Raw genomic sequence first — 13,528 nt, forward strand, 5'->3', positions numbered from 1 at the left:
GGTGCTCCACAGGAAGGTAATTCCGGGCCATATAGATCTGCCCGTTGTGGGTCGCACTGTCTGCACGTGGCTGCGCTGGGCATGTGGAGCGTGCGATGCAATACCTTGCCGGACAGCACCAAACTGCAGAGGTGGGAGAGTGCGAGGCAGCGCACCGCCTCCTGCGGGTGGTGCAGGCTGAGCAGCAGCGACGTGTCCGAGTCGGGCACCAGCTGGAAACACCACACAGTAGATTCGTCACCATCGCCGCCACCGCCGCACGCGCGCTCAGAATCATAATCTTTTTTATCAGAATCTTGTTTACCCTGAAGAAATCCGTTCACCCCGGTCACGACTTGCTAATGTCGTGGAGTTACAGTTTACTGCTGGGTTATTCCAGTAACAACAATCCATGCGGTTACTCAAATGACCAAAGTGAGCCGTCAGCCGCCCCCCGTCTGCCACGGCCGCCGCCACCCTGCCAGCGTGGCACCGGTGGCCACTGCCACGCTCTCTGCCGCAGGTCACCTGGTGCTTCCCGCTGGCGGCGCCCAGCGAGATAAAGTCGTGGAATGCTTCTTTCCCTGTGCCGGCGCTCTCCCCGTGCAGATGAGCTGCCATCACCTGGTCCCAGCTCTCCGTGTACCTAGCACGACGAGGAGGACGAAATTCATCATAAATTTGGAGCCGGTCTCACGAGCTCGTTAGAGTACAACTAAAGACACAGATCCTAACACGACAGCAAAGACAGCTGGGGGTAAAGTGTTATTAGAGAGCACCTATTAAAGCGGTAAAGTGTGGCCAGCACCATGCCCAGTCACCTTTGTCTCATTTAAGGCCGATTCGACCTCGGGGAGGGACCAAGACTGGTGCAGATATCACTCACCACGGATGTTAACCTCGGCCGGGAATCAAACCCAGGTCCACCCCTATTCGTGAACATTTCTAGAATCACCTGGAATTTGAATTGAGTGAATTATCACTCGTCTCGTTATGTCCACGCTTGAGGTCGCGTCTTCGCAATAAGACGCCAGGTCAGAATAACGAGGTGGTAGGGGGGCACGTGGGGGGAGAGGAGGGCAGGGAGAATAAGGAGGTGGCGCTCACCTCTTCTCGAGCGTCCGCAGGATGGGCAGGAGGCGCTGGTGCAGGACGGCGAGCCCATCCGATGCCCCGCCCTCCTCCTCCTCTTGTGCCGACTCGGCTCCCCTCCTCCTCATGTAGCCCTCCAGCAACAGCCTGTCGAAGGTGAACACGCCACGTTCAACCCCCCCCACCTCAACCTCCAGTCTTGCCCGGCTCTCGAGCAACGATGACCTCGGCTCCGCGACCTCACGGTTAATTTTCATCCGTGAAATATTGCGCGCTTTATTGTGTTATTGTTATTAAAACAGATGTGTGGATCGATCGCTCTAACACGACACAAAGGCGTGCTCACGATCAGCAGGAAGGAAAGACTCCCACCGCGCTGTTTGCTATCACCTTAGAGAACGTGTTAGGTTTGAATACGTGAAATGATATTGGCCGATGGATAATGATTGTTGCTGATGATAACGGAGGAAACTTTAACCATGGACCTGCTCTTCGGCAGGAGGGTTCGAGCGTCACGTTGCTGGAACTTCGTTGGGTCAGGGGGTTAAAGGGAAAAAGGTTGAGGGGTCGCCAGGTACCGTATGAGCTGCGTGTCGATGCCGCGGTCCAGCGGAATGTCCTGGACGAGACGCAGGAGGAGTTTCTCCGGAGCAGGGAGATCCTTGGCAGCTTCACCTGGACGACGCGCGACGTGAATGTAAAACCTCACACTGCTGCCATGGCAACGGTTCGGGCGGGGGCGATATTCGCGAGCGGTTGCCGAATGATGATGCTTAGCGGACCGGTATCGGTCCGTGGCCCGGGCCGCACAGAAGGAGGTGAGCGGACAGTCTGCGCATGGCCCACCCATTATTTTATTCACCACTTCCATCCGTGGCTCTTTCCTGCACTGCGCACTTGTCTCAGTCACAGTGTTGGCAAGCCCACAAGCTCACCACCCTCGCCAAAATGAGTAAAAAACAAACGTCGCCGGAGAGCTTCTTTGAAAAGGGGGAAAAACCCAATGATGAATGCCCCCCCCCTCCCGGTCCATGAAAAAATTGTCTTCCACGAAACCGGTCCCTGGTGCCAAAAAGGTTGGGGACCGCTGCCTAATGGATATGTTTCTTCTGCCTTTTAGATTAATCCAAAAACTCTCAAAATTGGACCCAATTACAAAATTGTCACTTTTATTTCGTGGAAACACATTAATAAATATAAAAAAAACGTATAAACAAAATCGTCCTTAATAATCCAAAGTCTGCAATGGTGCAATCTAATAACTCATCCCTAATTGTGCCAGCTAATTCCAGTTGTTTCACTTCTACCATTGCTCGTCTGGCCGGGGAAACAGGGTGCTCGCCGCTCTCTCACCATCGTCGTTGTCATTTGGCGTCAGCACCGGGTGAAGCGCGGCGGAGACAAGGGGCGGCAGGAAGGCACGGAGCAGCGGGGCAGTGTCGTGTGTGGCGCCCAGCTCCTGCAGGGTCTCCAGCAGCCCGTCCAGCGAGCACAGGCAGTCGAACGGCCTGCGACGCAGCGATGGGGAAAGCGCGACGCGGTCGGCAAGGTTTTGTAAAAAGATTTGATTTTATATTCACATTACGATTTACCTCCTCCCCCCCCCCCCCACGGTTTTTCACAATAGCGCTATCGGAACGCTCGCACTGCAGTGCAACCCTTCGTGTTGGGAGCACGGCCTGTGAAAGTGGATCTCGAGCACACGGTCGGGGGGCAGCGCTTTCGCACCGAGCCTGCCACCAAAAGCGATGGTCGTCGCACAACGATCAAACTGATATTTTAAAATCTCAGAACAGGAAGTTTACCGCAAGGGATTTTACTGTTGCTTTTTTTCCGAGACCAACAACAACTCGCTAATCTTGACGACTCACGGACACTCGCCCAAAATCTGCAACGAAGCAACTCGTCCGTGTATTTTTGTTCGTAAAAGCGCTCACTTCTTTTTGAGCGTCCTGCTGGGCTGCGTCTGGAGCAGCACGATGAGGCAGGCGACGCCGTCGCGCGTCTCCGCGTCTCTGTGTCGCCGCGCCAGCGAGCGCACAAGCTGCAGGGTCAGGGTCTCGGCCAGCGACTCCTCGAGCGTGGCGCGCACCGCCAGCTGCGCCACCAGCATGAGCGACGACGCCCAGTAGTCCGTCAGGCCCGAGCGCAAGCCCTGCCGCCGGCGCCGACAAGACACGCGACACAACACACACACAAGAAGATAAGACAAAGGTCCCCCGTGTAGTTGACACAGTGTCAAGGGAAGTCCTGTTAGCGAGCGCCTATCACGGCCGGCACGGCATATGATGGGGAGGGTGGGGTGTGGAAAACAGCACACCCGGGTGCCTTCGTCTCCCTCGTTCCGATGTTTACACACTACACCAGGTATCATTTAAGGCTGAGTCCACCGCGCAGAGACCCTAGACAGGTAGAAATATTCGCCACCGATGTTACCCATGGATGAAAATCAAACTCAGGTCGCAGGGTTCGTAGGGTAGCACGTTCACCAATGCGCCACCGCATTCCCCTGAAACCCCCCCCCCGCTACGCACGCACGACGTTAACGACACCGAATGCGCGATGCACCGTGGAAAGAAAAAAAAACACGCAAACGGTGCCCGGAGAATCTCCGGCGCGTGCGAGGCGACTCCCACCTTCTGGACATGGGGCAGCAGCTTGGCCACGACGGTGTCGGTGACGCGGTCGGCCTCCAGCGCCGCCACCAGCGTGGACGAGTAGAAGGAGAAGAGGACGCGAAGCTGGCATGCGGCCGACGGCTGCTCGCCGAACACCTGCTCACCGAGAGCACGAGGGACGGGAAAAATCCGTCGTCGGAGATGGCCGAGGGACGCAATGCGACCGCATCGGTCTTCGTGGTCGTGCCGTGCGGCGCGTGCCGTTTGGCCACGAGTGCCCGTTCCGCCCCGCACACGTTCTCGCGGATGGATTCGGAAACTGGGTTAGGACGTTGCGGTGGAACTTTTTCCTTACCGAGGGCCGAATAATCCGTTTAGATAGCCCCACGGTGTAAAGTGCAGTCTCCAACATCACCTATTATATATATGCTCCCTTTTAAGGCCACAGTGTTATTGACCAACGTGTTATTGACCAATGAGTTTGTTTTTCTTCGAATATCAAAGAACATCGACTCAAAAGGAAATGTGTTATGTTTACATAACTCAACATGCATCCTCCACACAGTCAGCAGCCAGCCACCGATGTCAGGGAAAACAAACAAGCTCACGGATCATCGCTTTGTCAAGTAGCCAAGTAGTCGCGCATCCCGTTGTTGCGCCACGAACCGTTTTTTTTGCGACTTTAAAACCGCGCGGTGCCCTAAACTTCCGAGCGGGCCCTTGCCTCGGTTACCCTGCACGCGGCACCGCCATGCGCCGGCGCGTTCAACCGACGCGATGCCAATACCTGCACGGCGTGTGTGACCAGGCCGCAGATGAAATCCATGAAGCCCAGGTCCTTGTAGCAATGCATGACGAGCGTGCTCCGCGACAGAGGCACTCCCGGTTTCTGCGAGTGGAGACACGGATGGGGCACGCAGGGTGACGGATCTTACTTTGTGTTACTAGTTTTCTGGCGTAAATGTGCCGATGACTCACCAACAATTACCGGGTTTCGGAATCAGTTGGTTACTCAAATGAGTGCCGTTTAATCAAACAAAAGTTGTTTGGAACATCGATATGACGGATACATTGTATATGATCTTCCTAAAAAGGTATCCTATTCACACAGAATAAAAAGGTCTCGGTATTTCATAGAATTAACGTGTTTTGCTTTCACACTGCTAATTAAATACTCCTAATAATACAAGCGTGTTGGGAGATGTTACAGAATCCACGTTCGTGAAGCCTTTTGTAACTAGGCCGAGACCACCGCGTCTGAATTCTGGATTCAAAACGCAGGGATCGCAGCAATCACCTACTCAGCGGCTCTGACCTCGGAGCCACCCGGCCTCCTCAGTTGTTGTTATTGAATCACCAACCTGCAAAGGGTGGAGCCAGTGCCAGCGGTGTGTGGGCTCGCTGATCTTGAGCAGCTGCACGACCCTCACAAACACCTTGGTCTCGTGGTAGGGCAGCACGCAGCCGATCAGTGCCTCCGTGTTGTACTGGTGGATGTGGAACCTGGGGGGGGGGGGGGGGGTACGCGTGTACGGTTATGGGAGCCCGTGGTCACCACGGCGCGTTTCAACAGCCAGCGGGTGACATTCGGCACGTTCCACGGCGGTGTGAAGAAAAAGTACGCAGGCTGGAGTTGCCACGTCGCCTGTTGAGATACGCAAGTGGGCCCGGGGGAAGGGACACATCATGGGCTAGCAGGGATGATGGCTGGTGGTCAAAATTAATGGCGGGAGTGGCTGCCAAAGCAATGAACTCGCTTGAGAGTAAGCCCACAGCGGAGATGGAGCGATGCAATCAACTCGTGCAGCAGCAGCAAGATGAATTGTTACATAGCAGGACCGTGAGAGATGGTGGCGGCTTGGGGCGGCCTTCATCCTGCGGTCAACTAATCATGGTCAACGATAGTGATGAAGAAATACATCGAGCCAATACGTTAGTCTGGGGCTGGGGACCTTAAACTGTACGATATATCATAGACTCCCATCGATTGTTGTCCTTCCCCCACACCTCCAATTGGTGCGGTTGGTCGAAAGAAGTTCAACATACATAAATACGACTATATGGTCTATCCAGAGGGAGCTGTTCATGTCTGAAATAAATTGCGTAGACATCATTACGGCCAATACCTGTAGAGGAGCCACTCGAGGCACTTGTGCGCGGGGCGGAGCAGGAAGAAGGGCGAGAGACGCGCGAGGAAGAGCGCGATGCTCTCGTCGAGGCGCGCGTTCACGTCGCGGCTCTGCACGCTGCGCTCCATCCGCTTGGACGCCTCGCTGAACAGCGTGTCGCGGAAGTCGTCGAACGCCGGCTCGATTCCCGACAGCTCCTCCAGTCCGGTGCAGCCTGCGGCGAGAAAAAGTCGGCATTGGCACCGTCTCTCACCGAGCTAGCGGCTGCGATGGTGAACGGTGTGTGTGCGTTTTGTGAGCATTCCCCCCTGCGCTGGTATTCAAATGTGGCGCACAAGAACAAATGATTATGATTCATTATTCTTCCCTATTGCCTGCATTTCCCAGGCCTCCTTTGTAAGAGGACTGTAGTTCTCAACGCTCTCATTCATCATCATTAGCTACCCTGAGCCATCACCATTACCAAACGTTCTTGCGATGTAACAATCCATTTAGCTCCTGCACGACAGCTGATTTCATCGCTCCCAATGTCTGACCATCGTCCCTTCTAGCGACATGTCCTGGCCAAGCAACTAACTTTTCTTACGTCAACATGACGACTCGAACGAGGGTATTTTCTCTCCGTGCCTCGGTGCAATTCCAATTAACCATCTTGCTACGCTTTTTGCGCACTTTTAAAAAATGTGTTTAATTTTCTCCATAACTGTGCATGTTCCTGATCCGTATGTGATAGCAGCTAATATGCACTGATAAACCTCTTTTAATAAACAAATTGTTATGCTACTTTTCAAAATCACATTCAACGATACGCACCAAAATTTTATTATACATGCAAGGATCCAGCACGTTCGATTCCCAAACAATTGGCTCACGGCAACCTTGCCGACACTGTGCCTACATTTCCCGTCCAAACATCACGGCGGGCCATAGGCACTGATTGAAAACCCTTCTTCTCTCCACAGGGCAGGGGGCTCTCGCCGCTGCGAATCCCTAACCCGTGCACCGACGAGAAGTTCTCCGTCCTACCGATCGCGTGGAAGAAGTCGCCATCGAGGGAGGCCGCCTCCTTGGGGTCAAAGAGAAGCGACGCGCGCTCCTTGCGCATCAGCAGACTCTGGTCCGTCTGCGGCAGCGCCAGGCGGCGCAGCTGATTGGCGAGGGACGTCATCTTCACCAGCTCCGTTTAAAAAAAAAACTAAAATCAAGGAAGAAAAACATTGTGGATAATGAATTTGCCATTTGTTTATGTAACATAGCCAAGGTTCAGTGTGCCCGAGGCCAGGGCCTGCTTCTCCTGGTTTCGCTGCCCAGGTCCCCTTCACCTATTCTTGTGCAAGGGAATCGAGGCGAGATTGGTGTCGGTCCATCATCATCACCATCATTATTATTAGGGCATTGCGTGCGACGTCACGCAATGGACAACCAGGCCTATGGTAAAAAATATTATAGGCAACGTTTCGAGAAATGGCCCTTCTTCAAAGCAGATATATCAACATGCCTATTAAATATTGTAGCACTCTCCTCTGTAAGATGTGGAACCATCGCCTTTACAAAACCCAATCAGCTGTTTAAAAAAAATGGCTCGTTAATTATCAGTTGGGTATCTATAAATTGATCACGTCGAACAATAACGGGTTATGCAGTAACACTACCCCACGGTTCGATAAAGGTGAACAAGCTAAAGGCGCAGCCCTGCAATTCCCATCTCGCGACACTGCTGGCGGTAGGGCCTCCTCCAGAGGGAGCTGAAGGCAGCATCAGCCCCTAGGGAGTTCCAACACACTTTGTGTTATGGCCATTATTGTTGTTGTGGCCATTATTATTGGTGTGGCCATTATTGTTGTTGTTGTGGCCATTATTAATTTGACTATTATTATTGTTATGGCCATTATTATATTGGCCATTATTATTATTGGGTTATGATCATTAATATTGTGTAATGGTCATCATTATTGGGCTATGATCATTATTATTGTGTAATGGTCATCATTATTGGGTTATGATCATTATTATTGTGTAATGGTCATCATTATTGGGTTATGATCATTAATATTGTGTAATGGTCATCATTATTGGGTTATGATCATTATTATTGTGTAATGGTCATCATTATTGGGTTATGATCATTAATATTGTGTAATGGTCATCATTATTGGGCTATGATCAATATTATTGTGTAATGGTCATCATTATTGGGTTATGATCATTAATATTGTGTAATGGTCATCATTATTGGGTTATGATCATTATTATTGTGTAATGGTCATCATTATTGGGTTATGATCATTGTTATTGTGGTATGGCCATCATTATTAGTATGTAATGATCATTATTATTGTTATTAAGCTGTCTTGCGGTGCTCGGGCGATGGCGCAGTGGTTAGCGCACGGCGGTAATTGTGCAATTTTAACTTTTTTTATTTTAAATATTTTTTATATTAATATTTTTTTAGTTATTCGCTTCCCTTTCCTATACGTTTCACTCGCTATCGGTTGTTGTTGTGTATACTGTATTGTTTGTTGTAACTTTCTGACCCGCCCCCTTGCTGGACTCTGCGATAAAGAGCTTCACAGCCCATCGGATTCCTCCAGCACAAATACAGATTCCGATTCAAGTCCAGAGCACGCGCTCGCATCAGTGGCGAGTGGATATCTGCACCGGTCATGGGCGTGCTCGCCATGAACCTCTCCCCTCACCCCCCACGACCCTTCACCAACACGCATTGACCAGCGTGGTGAAGTATGGCTCAAGCAGGTAACGGCCCCCACCGTGACCGACACGGCGTGGCGGGCTTCATCCAGCAGCGGAGTAGACAGGGTATATGAACGAAGACTCTTAATTCATTTAAAGAGAAACTGTCCCGAGTCTATTTGGCTGATCGGGGAGGAATCTCCCGAATAACCGACTCGGCAAGCCTTAGGCCGGAACCACGTGTAAGTCGCACATTTACCACAATTATACCCAAGGCTGTATGAACAATAACAACGCGAAGGCGGCTAAAGCGCGACTCGGTGAACGCGTGAACATTGAAACAACAACAATAACACAAAGATGAGACAATTCACCGAAGGATAAGAAGTCGGCACTCACCGATCGGCGAAAACTCCCCACGTGTGCACTACTTTCGCACACCCACCACTCGGGCCTCAAGAGCCGCCTCACAATTTTCCCGCCGCGCATGAGCATCCGCGCACAGGGCACCACGTGACGCGGATTGAACCAATCAAGGCGCGCGCATGGAACTTCCCCACCCCCCGGGAATTGTAAAGGCGGGTCACGTGGGGCAGAGGAGTCAAAGGCGCAGCTCTGCAACAGTCACATGCTGTGTACAGAACTAGGATGTTGTATCATCTTGGTTCTTTCGGTAAAGTCACGTAGAAGGGAAATAATAAAAATAAAACATAATAAAATAATATAATAGAAGGGAAATAATAAAATAATAAAAATAATACATTATAAAATATATTATTTTATTACATTATTTTATTATGTTTTATTTTTATTATTGTATTATTTCCCTTCTACGTGACTTTACCGAAAGAACCAAGAAGATGAATCCCTGCAGTCACGAAAGCTTTAAATCGAAATAGAATGTTGTATTTGTCGTGGAGGAATCCGATGAGCTACAAAGCAATTTTTTACAGATGTCCCAGTCGGGGCGGGGAAGAACGTCACAACAACAGAACAGTACAGACACGTGGTAGGAGTGCAGAGTACAATACATTTTAAACAAATCACCCAAATTCTAGATTTGAAGATTTGAAATCACCCAAACGCATACAAATAAAACTAAACCATTCCCAATCCAACCAGACAAAGCCCACTGAGGTATTAACTTATTTTTCAAAAGCGACCTGGCCACAAATGATAGCTCAACGAAGTGGCCCATCATTGTACACGCGTACGCAATAAAAAAAATTTATTTGCGGGGGTGGGGAGGTGAGATCGCGTAAATATAAATGTGTCGTGAAACCCGCCAGGCACCACCCGACACAGCCAATATAAAGTGAGGTTTATATTCTTGGTTCTTTCGGTAAAGTCACGTAGAAGGGAAATAATAAAATAAATAAATATTTATCAATGAAAATTCTCACGACGTTTCGACTGCAACACAAGCAATCATCATCACCTGATGATCATCACATGATGATGATTGCTTGTGTTGCAGTCGAAACGTCGTGAAAATGTTTATTTTTTATATTTATTTACTTTATTATTTCCCTTCTACGTGACTTTACCGAAAGAACCAAGAATATGAATCCCTGCAGTCACGAAAGCTTTAAATCAAAAGTGAGGTTTGTCACGTGAACGTGCCAGTTCGTTACTACGTCAGCACACCGCCGGGGGGCGATGGAGAGCAGAGGTCGCAACCGGGTACCCGATACCCGTACCCTACCCGATACCCGGCTACCCGTACCCGGGTACCCGTTTGCGACCCTGGTGCGGCCGGGTACGGGTACCCGTTTGCGACCCTGGTGCGGCCGGGTACGGGTAGGCCGTGAGTCACTGGTGAGTCACCGTTTGTCACTCATTTCCCAACGTCTTGTCTCTTCTCACAATTCAAGTTCATAGAATCAACCCACCCGCGCCTGCAACATGGCTTCATCCCAGAGGTCGCAATCGGGTACCAGTACCCGGCCGGGTACGGGTAGCCGGGTATCGGGTACGGGTAGGGTATGGGTACCCGATTGCGACCCTGGTGCGACCGGGTACGGGTAAGGAATCAAAACCCGTTTGCGACCTCTGATGGAGAGTAACACCCGCAACATTTACAATTCGAGTCGCGTGCGACGTGTCGCTGGCGATTACAACAACCCAGCTTCATCATGCGATATCCACAATTGTGTACGTGTGTGTTGAATTTCTTTCGCACCGTACGTAGCCAACCGTGATGACCGAAGGTACATGACGGGAAAACCCCATCATTAGTTACAGGATTTAATTTGAGTTTAACTTTATTTACTTATTTATACAGGAGTCACGTAACATTTTTTTCAGGAGGCTTATTACTTGGAAAATGTTTTCAGCCAATCTCTGAGTGTCCATACAAGTGCGAGAGGGGCAACACTCGATCCCCGTACAGATGGAAACAGATGGCGATGCGTCCACTTTTTGTACCGCCTTCTGCTGGCGATCCAGGGAAGGATCGGTAGCTTCGCTCCATCTGTGCGATGATTCACCAACCCCCAGCTCAGTGCCGGATTATCCTCGTAGCAAAAGTAGCTACATATGCTCCGCAATTTTAAGGGCCCCATGCTAAATGCTTTCAAGCTATCAATTCCGGTTCAGTGATTCTGCACTTGCTCTATTACTATAGTACTATACCGCCTTAAACTTTTATAAACGACTGGGTGTTTAATGTTAGCGATTTGTTGTAGTATCTGCCTGTATAGCAAATGAAAAAATACAATTACTTTACTATGCGAGTAAAAAAATGTGTATTTTAATATTTGTGTTTTTATTTATTTAGGGACCCTTAAAACAAATGCTACAGGCCCTGCACTAGCTTAATCCGGCACTGCCCTAGCTGCTGCTGTCCACACAGTGCTGGACTACAGGCTTGCATAGTGACAACAGCAGATCTTGTGTCCAAAAAAAGTGCGGGCAACTTCACGATTCCTAAACTTTACTAAACTTTTAATTTTACCAGGTAAGGCCCACTGAACAATAATAATTCTTTTCAGAAGCGACCTGGCCACGAATGGGCACCTCAACGAAGTGGCTTATCATCATGTGGGCAATTATAGCAGCCAGATACTCTAAACGCGTGATGTTGATTGTAAATGTGGTGGGAAAAACTGGAGGACCCGAAGAAAAATCCACGCGACCACGGGGAAAGAGAGACACGCAAACTCCAAATATGCAGCAGGCGTCAGGGTCAGGATCGAACCCACGACCTCCTGCATACCAGGGGAGAGAGTTAACATCTCGCCACCGGACCTGCAAGCCAGAGGTTACCGCTTGGGGTTTCTCATTCGGATGATGTTTTTTTATCACCCCCCCCCGCCTCTCTCCTCTGCAGTACAACCCAGGAGCTGCATTAATGGGTGCAACACCACAGTTAAAGTCTACGATCGGCAGAATCGCGTGTGGCGGGGTTTATAAAGTGTGGGTTCTTCCACCTCTACCAAGACGTCTGACCGGCGTGGAAGAGTAGGCCAAATATTCTCCGAGAGCTCCCTTCCAGTGGAGGCTCCTTCCGCAGGCAGTGGCTTGAGCGAGAAATTGCAGGGCCGCACCGTTTTTAAATCCTTTATATTAAGTTCACTTGCTTGCTTGCGCGCTTACGACCGTGCAAATCTTTCGGTCGTTTTTTAACCCACTTACCGTGATCCAATCGAGCTGACATTTTGCACACAGACTCGTTGTGCGGGACAATTTATTTTCGTGAAAAAATTTTTCCTAAATTTTCCACTTTTTAGGATTTTTTTTTTCATATTTAATTTAAAATACCAATGTGATTAAAAATGAAACTCTTACTCAAGAAAAACAGAAATGAATAATAGAATAAAACCGATGCCACGCATATAAAGGATTTATAGTGAAAAACTTTGTTTTTACGGGTTAATTTTTTTTCATGCTTTCATTTAACTCACTCTGTCTATTATTGTTGTCGTTGTATCCTCAAATCTTGTAACTCCATTTTAACCCACTTCCCAATGTGGTATCGACTGCAAACCTGGTATACTTATGTCATACTGATGACAATACTATATTCTATCATAAAAATAGAAAATAGATATTTTTCAACATTATTTTTTACATGTTATGTTTCGGCTTGGGTCTAACTGTCCACCGTCAACTGACGTTTGCTGTAATTGGCCACGGTCCCTTACGTTATGGCAAGCTTCGGGGCCACTTCTTGCAGTCGTGGAGTTCTACCATTACTAGCACATTTCATAAAAGCGTGTTTTTTTCAAAGTTTTTAAAAAAAATATTACTTATTTTGCACCGTTGTATAACAACACGGGGCAGTCCAGATCGATACCGTAAGCGGGCAGCAGAGGGCAGTGCATCGACATCGACATCCATTGCGCTGGGGATAGCCTTTCACCTCGATGCCCTCCCACCGCCTTCACCGTGTGTACCACGCCTTGACGTCGTGGTGAAGTATGGTCAAATGACCCCCGCGATTAGCAACAGGCGTGAGAAGGATCTCATCCAGCAGTGGATTGTCGAGTGGGCTGTGCGCGTTAACGGCATGTTGAACATTGTGGAGGGTGATTTGAAGCTTTCGTGACTGCAGGAATCCATACTCTTTGGTTCTTTCGGTAAAGTCACGTGGGTAGAAAATATTTGTATATTGTATTTTATACCAACGTGACTTTGCTGAAAGAACCAGAGAGTATTGTGGGGGATATTGCATTGAGCATAGCTATCGACGATCGCTACGCCAGACTGAACACCGCCTCTAGTTTTCAATCCTATCACTAACATAACTCTATCCCTACCTAGATCCTATCTCTACACTGACCCTATCCCTACCTTGCCCCTACCCGAAAAGTTTATTCCATAACCATAAACCTAACCTATCACTATTCCTACCTGAAACCTATCCCTACACTGAACTCTATCCTGACACTGATCTACACCAATCCCATACTTTCCCTAACAACATCGCTGCCTATACATACTGCCTACCCTAACCCCGTTCACACTCGAGCACAACTTTCAGCCGACCTCTACTACTAACTCTACCCTTTACCATAT

The 13,528-nt window shown here is 49.3% G+C and overlaps 1 protein-coding gene across 1 annotated transcript in view; it reads right to left on the reverse strand.

Moving 5' to 3' along the window:
- HEATR1 (HEAT repeat containing 1) overlaps positions 1-8,985 on the reverse strand; it is a 30,180-nt gene extending 21,195 nt beyond the window's left edge. The window contains exons 1-12 of the mRNA XM_078868129.1: positions 8,909-8,985; positions 6,845-7,013; positions 5,816-6,032; positions 5,051-5,192; positions 4,477-4,578; positions 3,708-3,845; positions 3,009-3,226; positions 2,425-2,579; positions 1,650-1,746; positions 1,087-1,218; positions 508-625; positions 105-212 (exon numbers count right to left, since the gene is read on the reverse strand). Of these exons, the coding sequence (XP_078724255.1) occupies positions 105-212; positions 508-625; positions 1,087-1,218; positions 1,650-1,746; positions 2,425-2,579; positions 3,009-3,226; positions 3,708-3,845; positions 4,477-4,578; positions 5,051-5,192; positions 5,816-6,032; positions 6,845-6,986 (1,569 nt within the window). The 5' untranslated portion in view covers positions 6,987-7,013; positions 8,909-8,985. The remainder of the gene's footprint in view (positions 1-104; positions 213-507; positions 626-1,086; positions 1,219-1,649; positions 1,747-2,424; positions 2,580-3,008; positions 3,227-3,707; positions 3,846-4,476; positions 4,579-5,050; positions 5,193-5,815; positions 6,033-6,844; positions 7,014-8,908) is intronic.
- Between the last annotated feature and the right edge of the window lie 4,543 nt (positions 8,986-13,528).

The sequence above is a fragment of the Lampetra fluviatilis genome, chromosome 25 (assembly GCF_964198595.1).
Source record: "Lampetra fluviatilis chromosome 25, kcLamFluv1.1, whole genome shotgun sequence".
NCBI classification, from domain to species: domain Eukaryota; kingdom Metazoa; phylum Chordata; class Hyperoartia; order Petromyzontiformes; family Petromyzontidae; genus Lampetra; species Lampetra fluviatilis.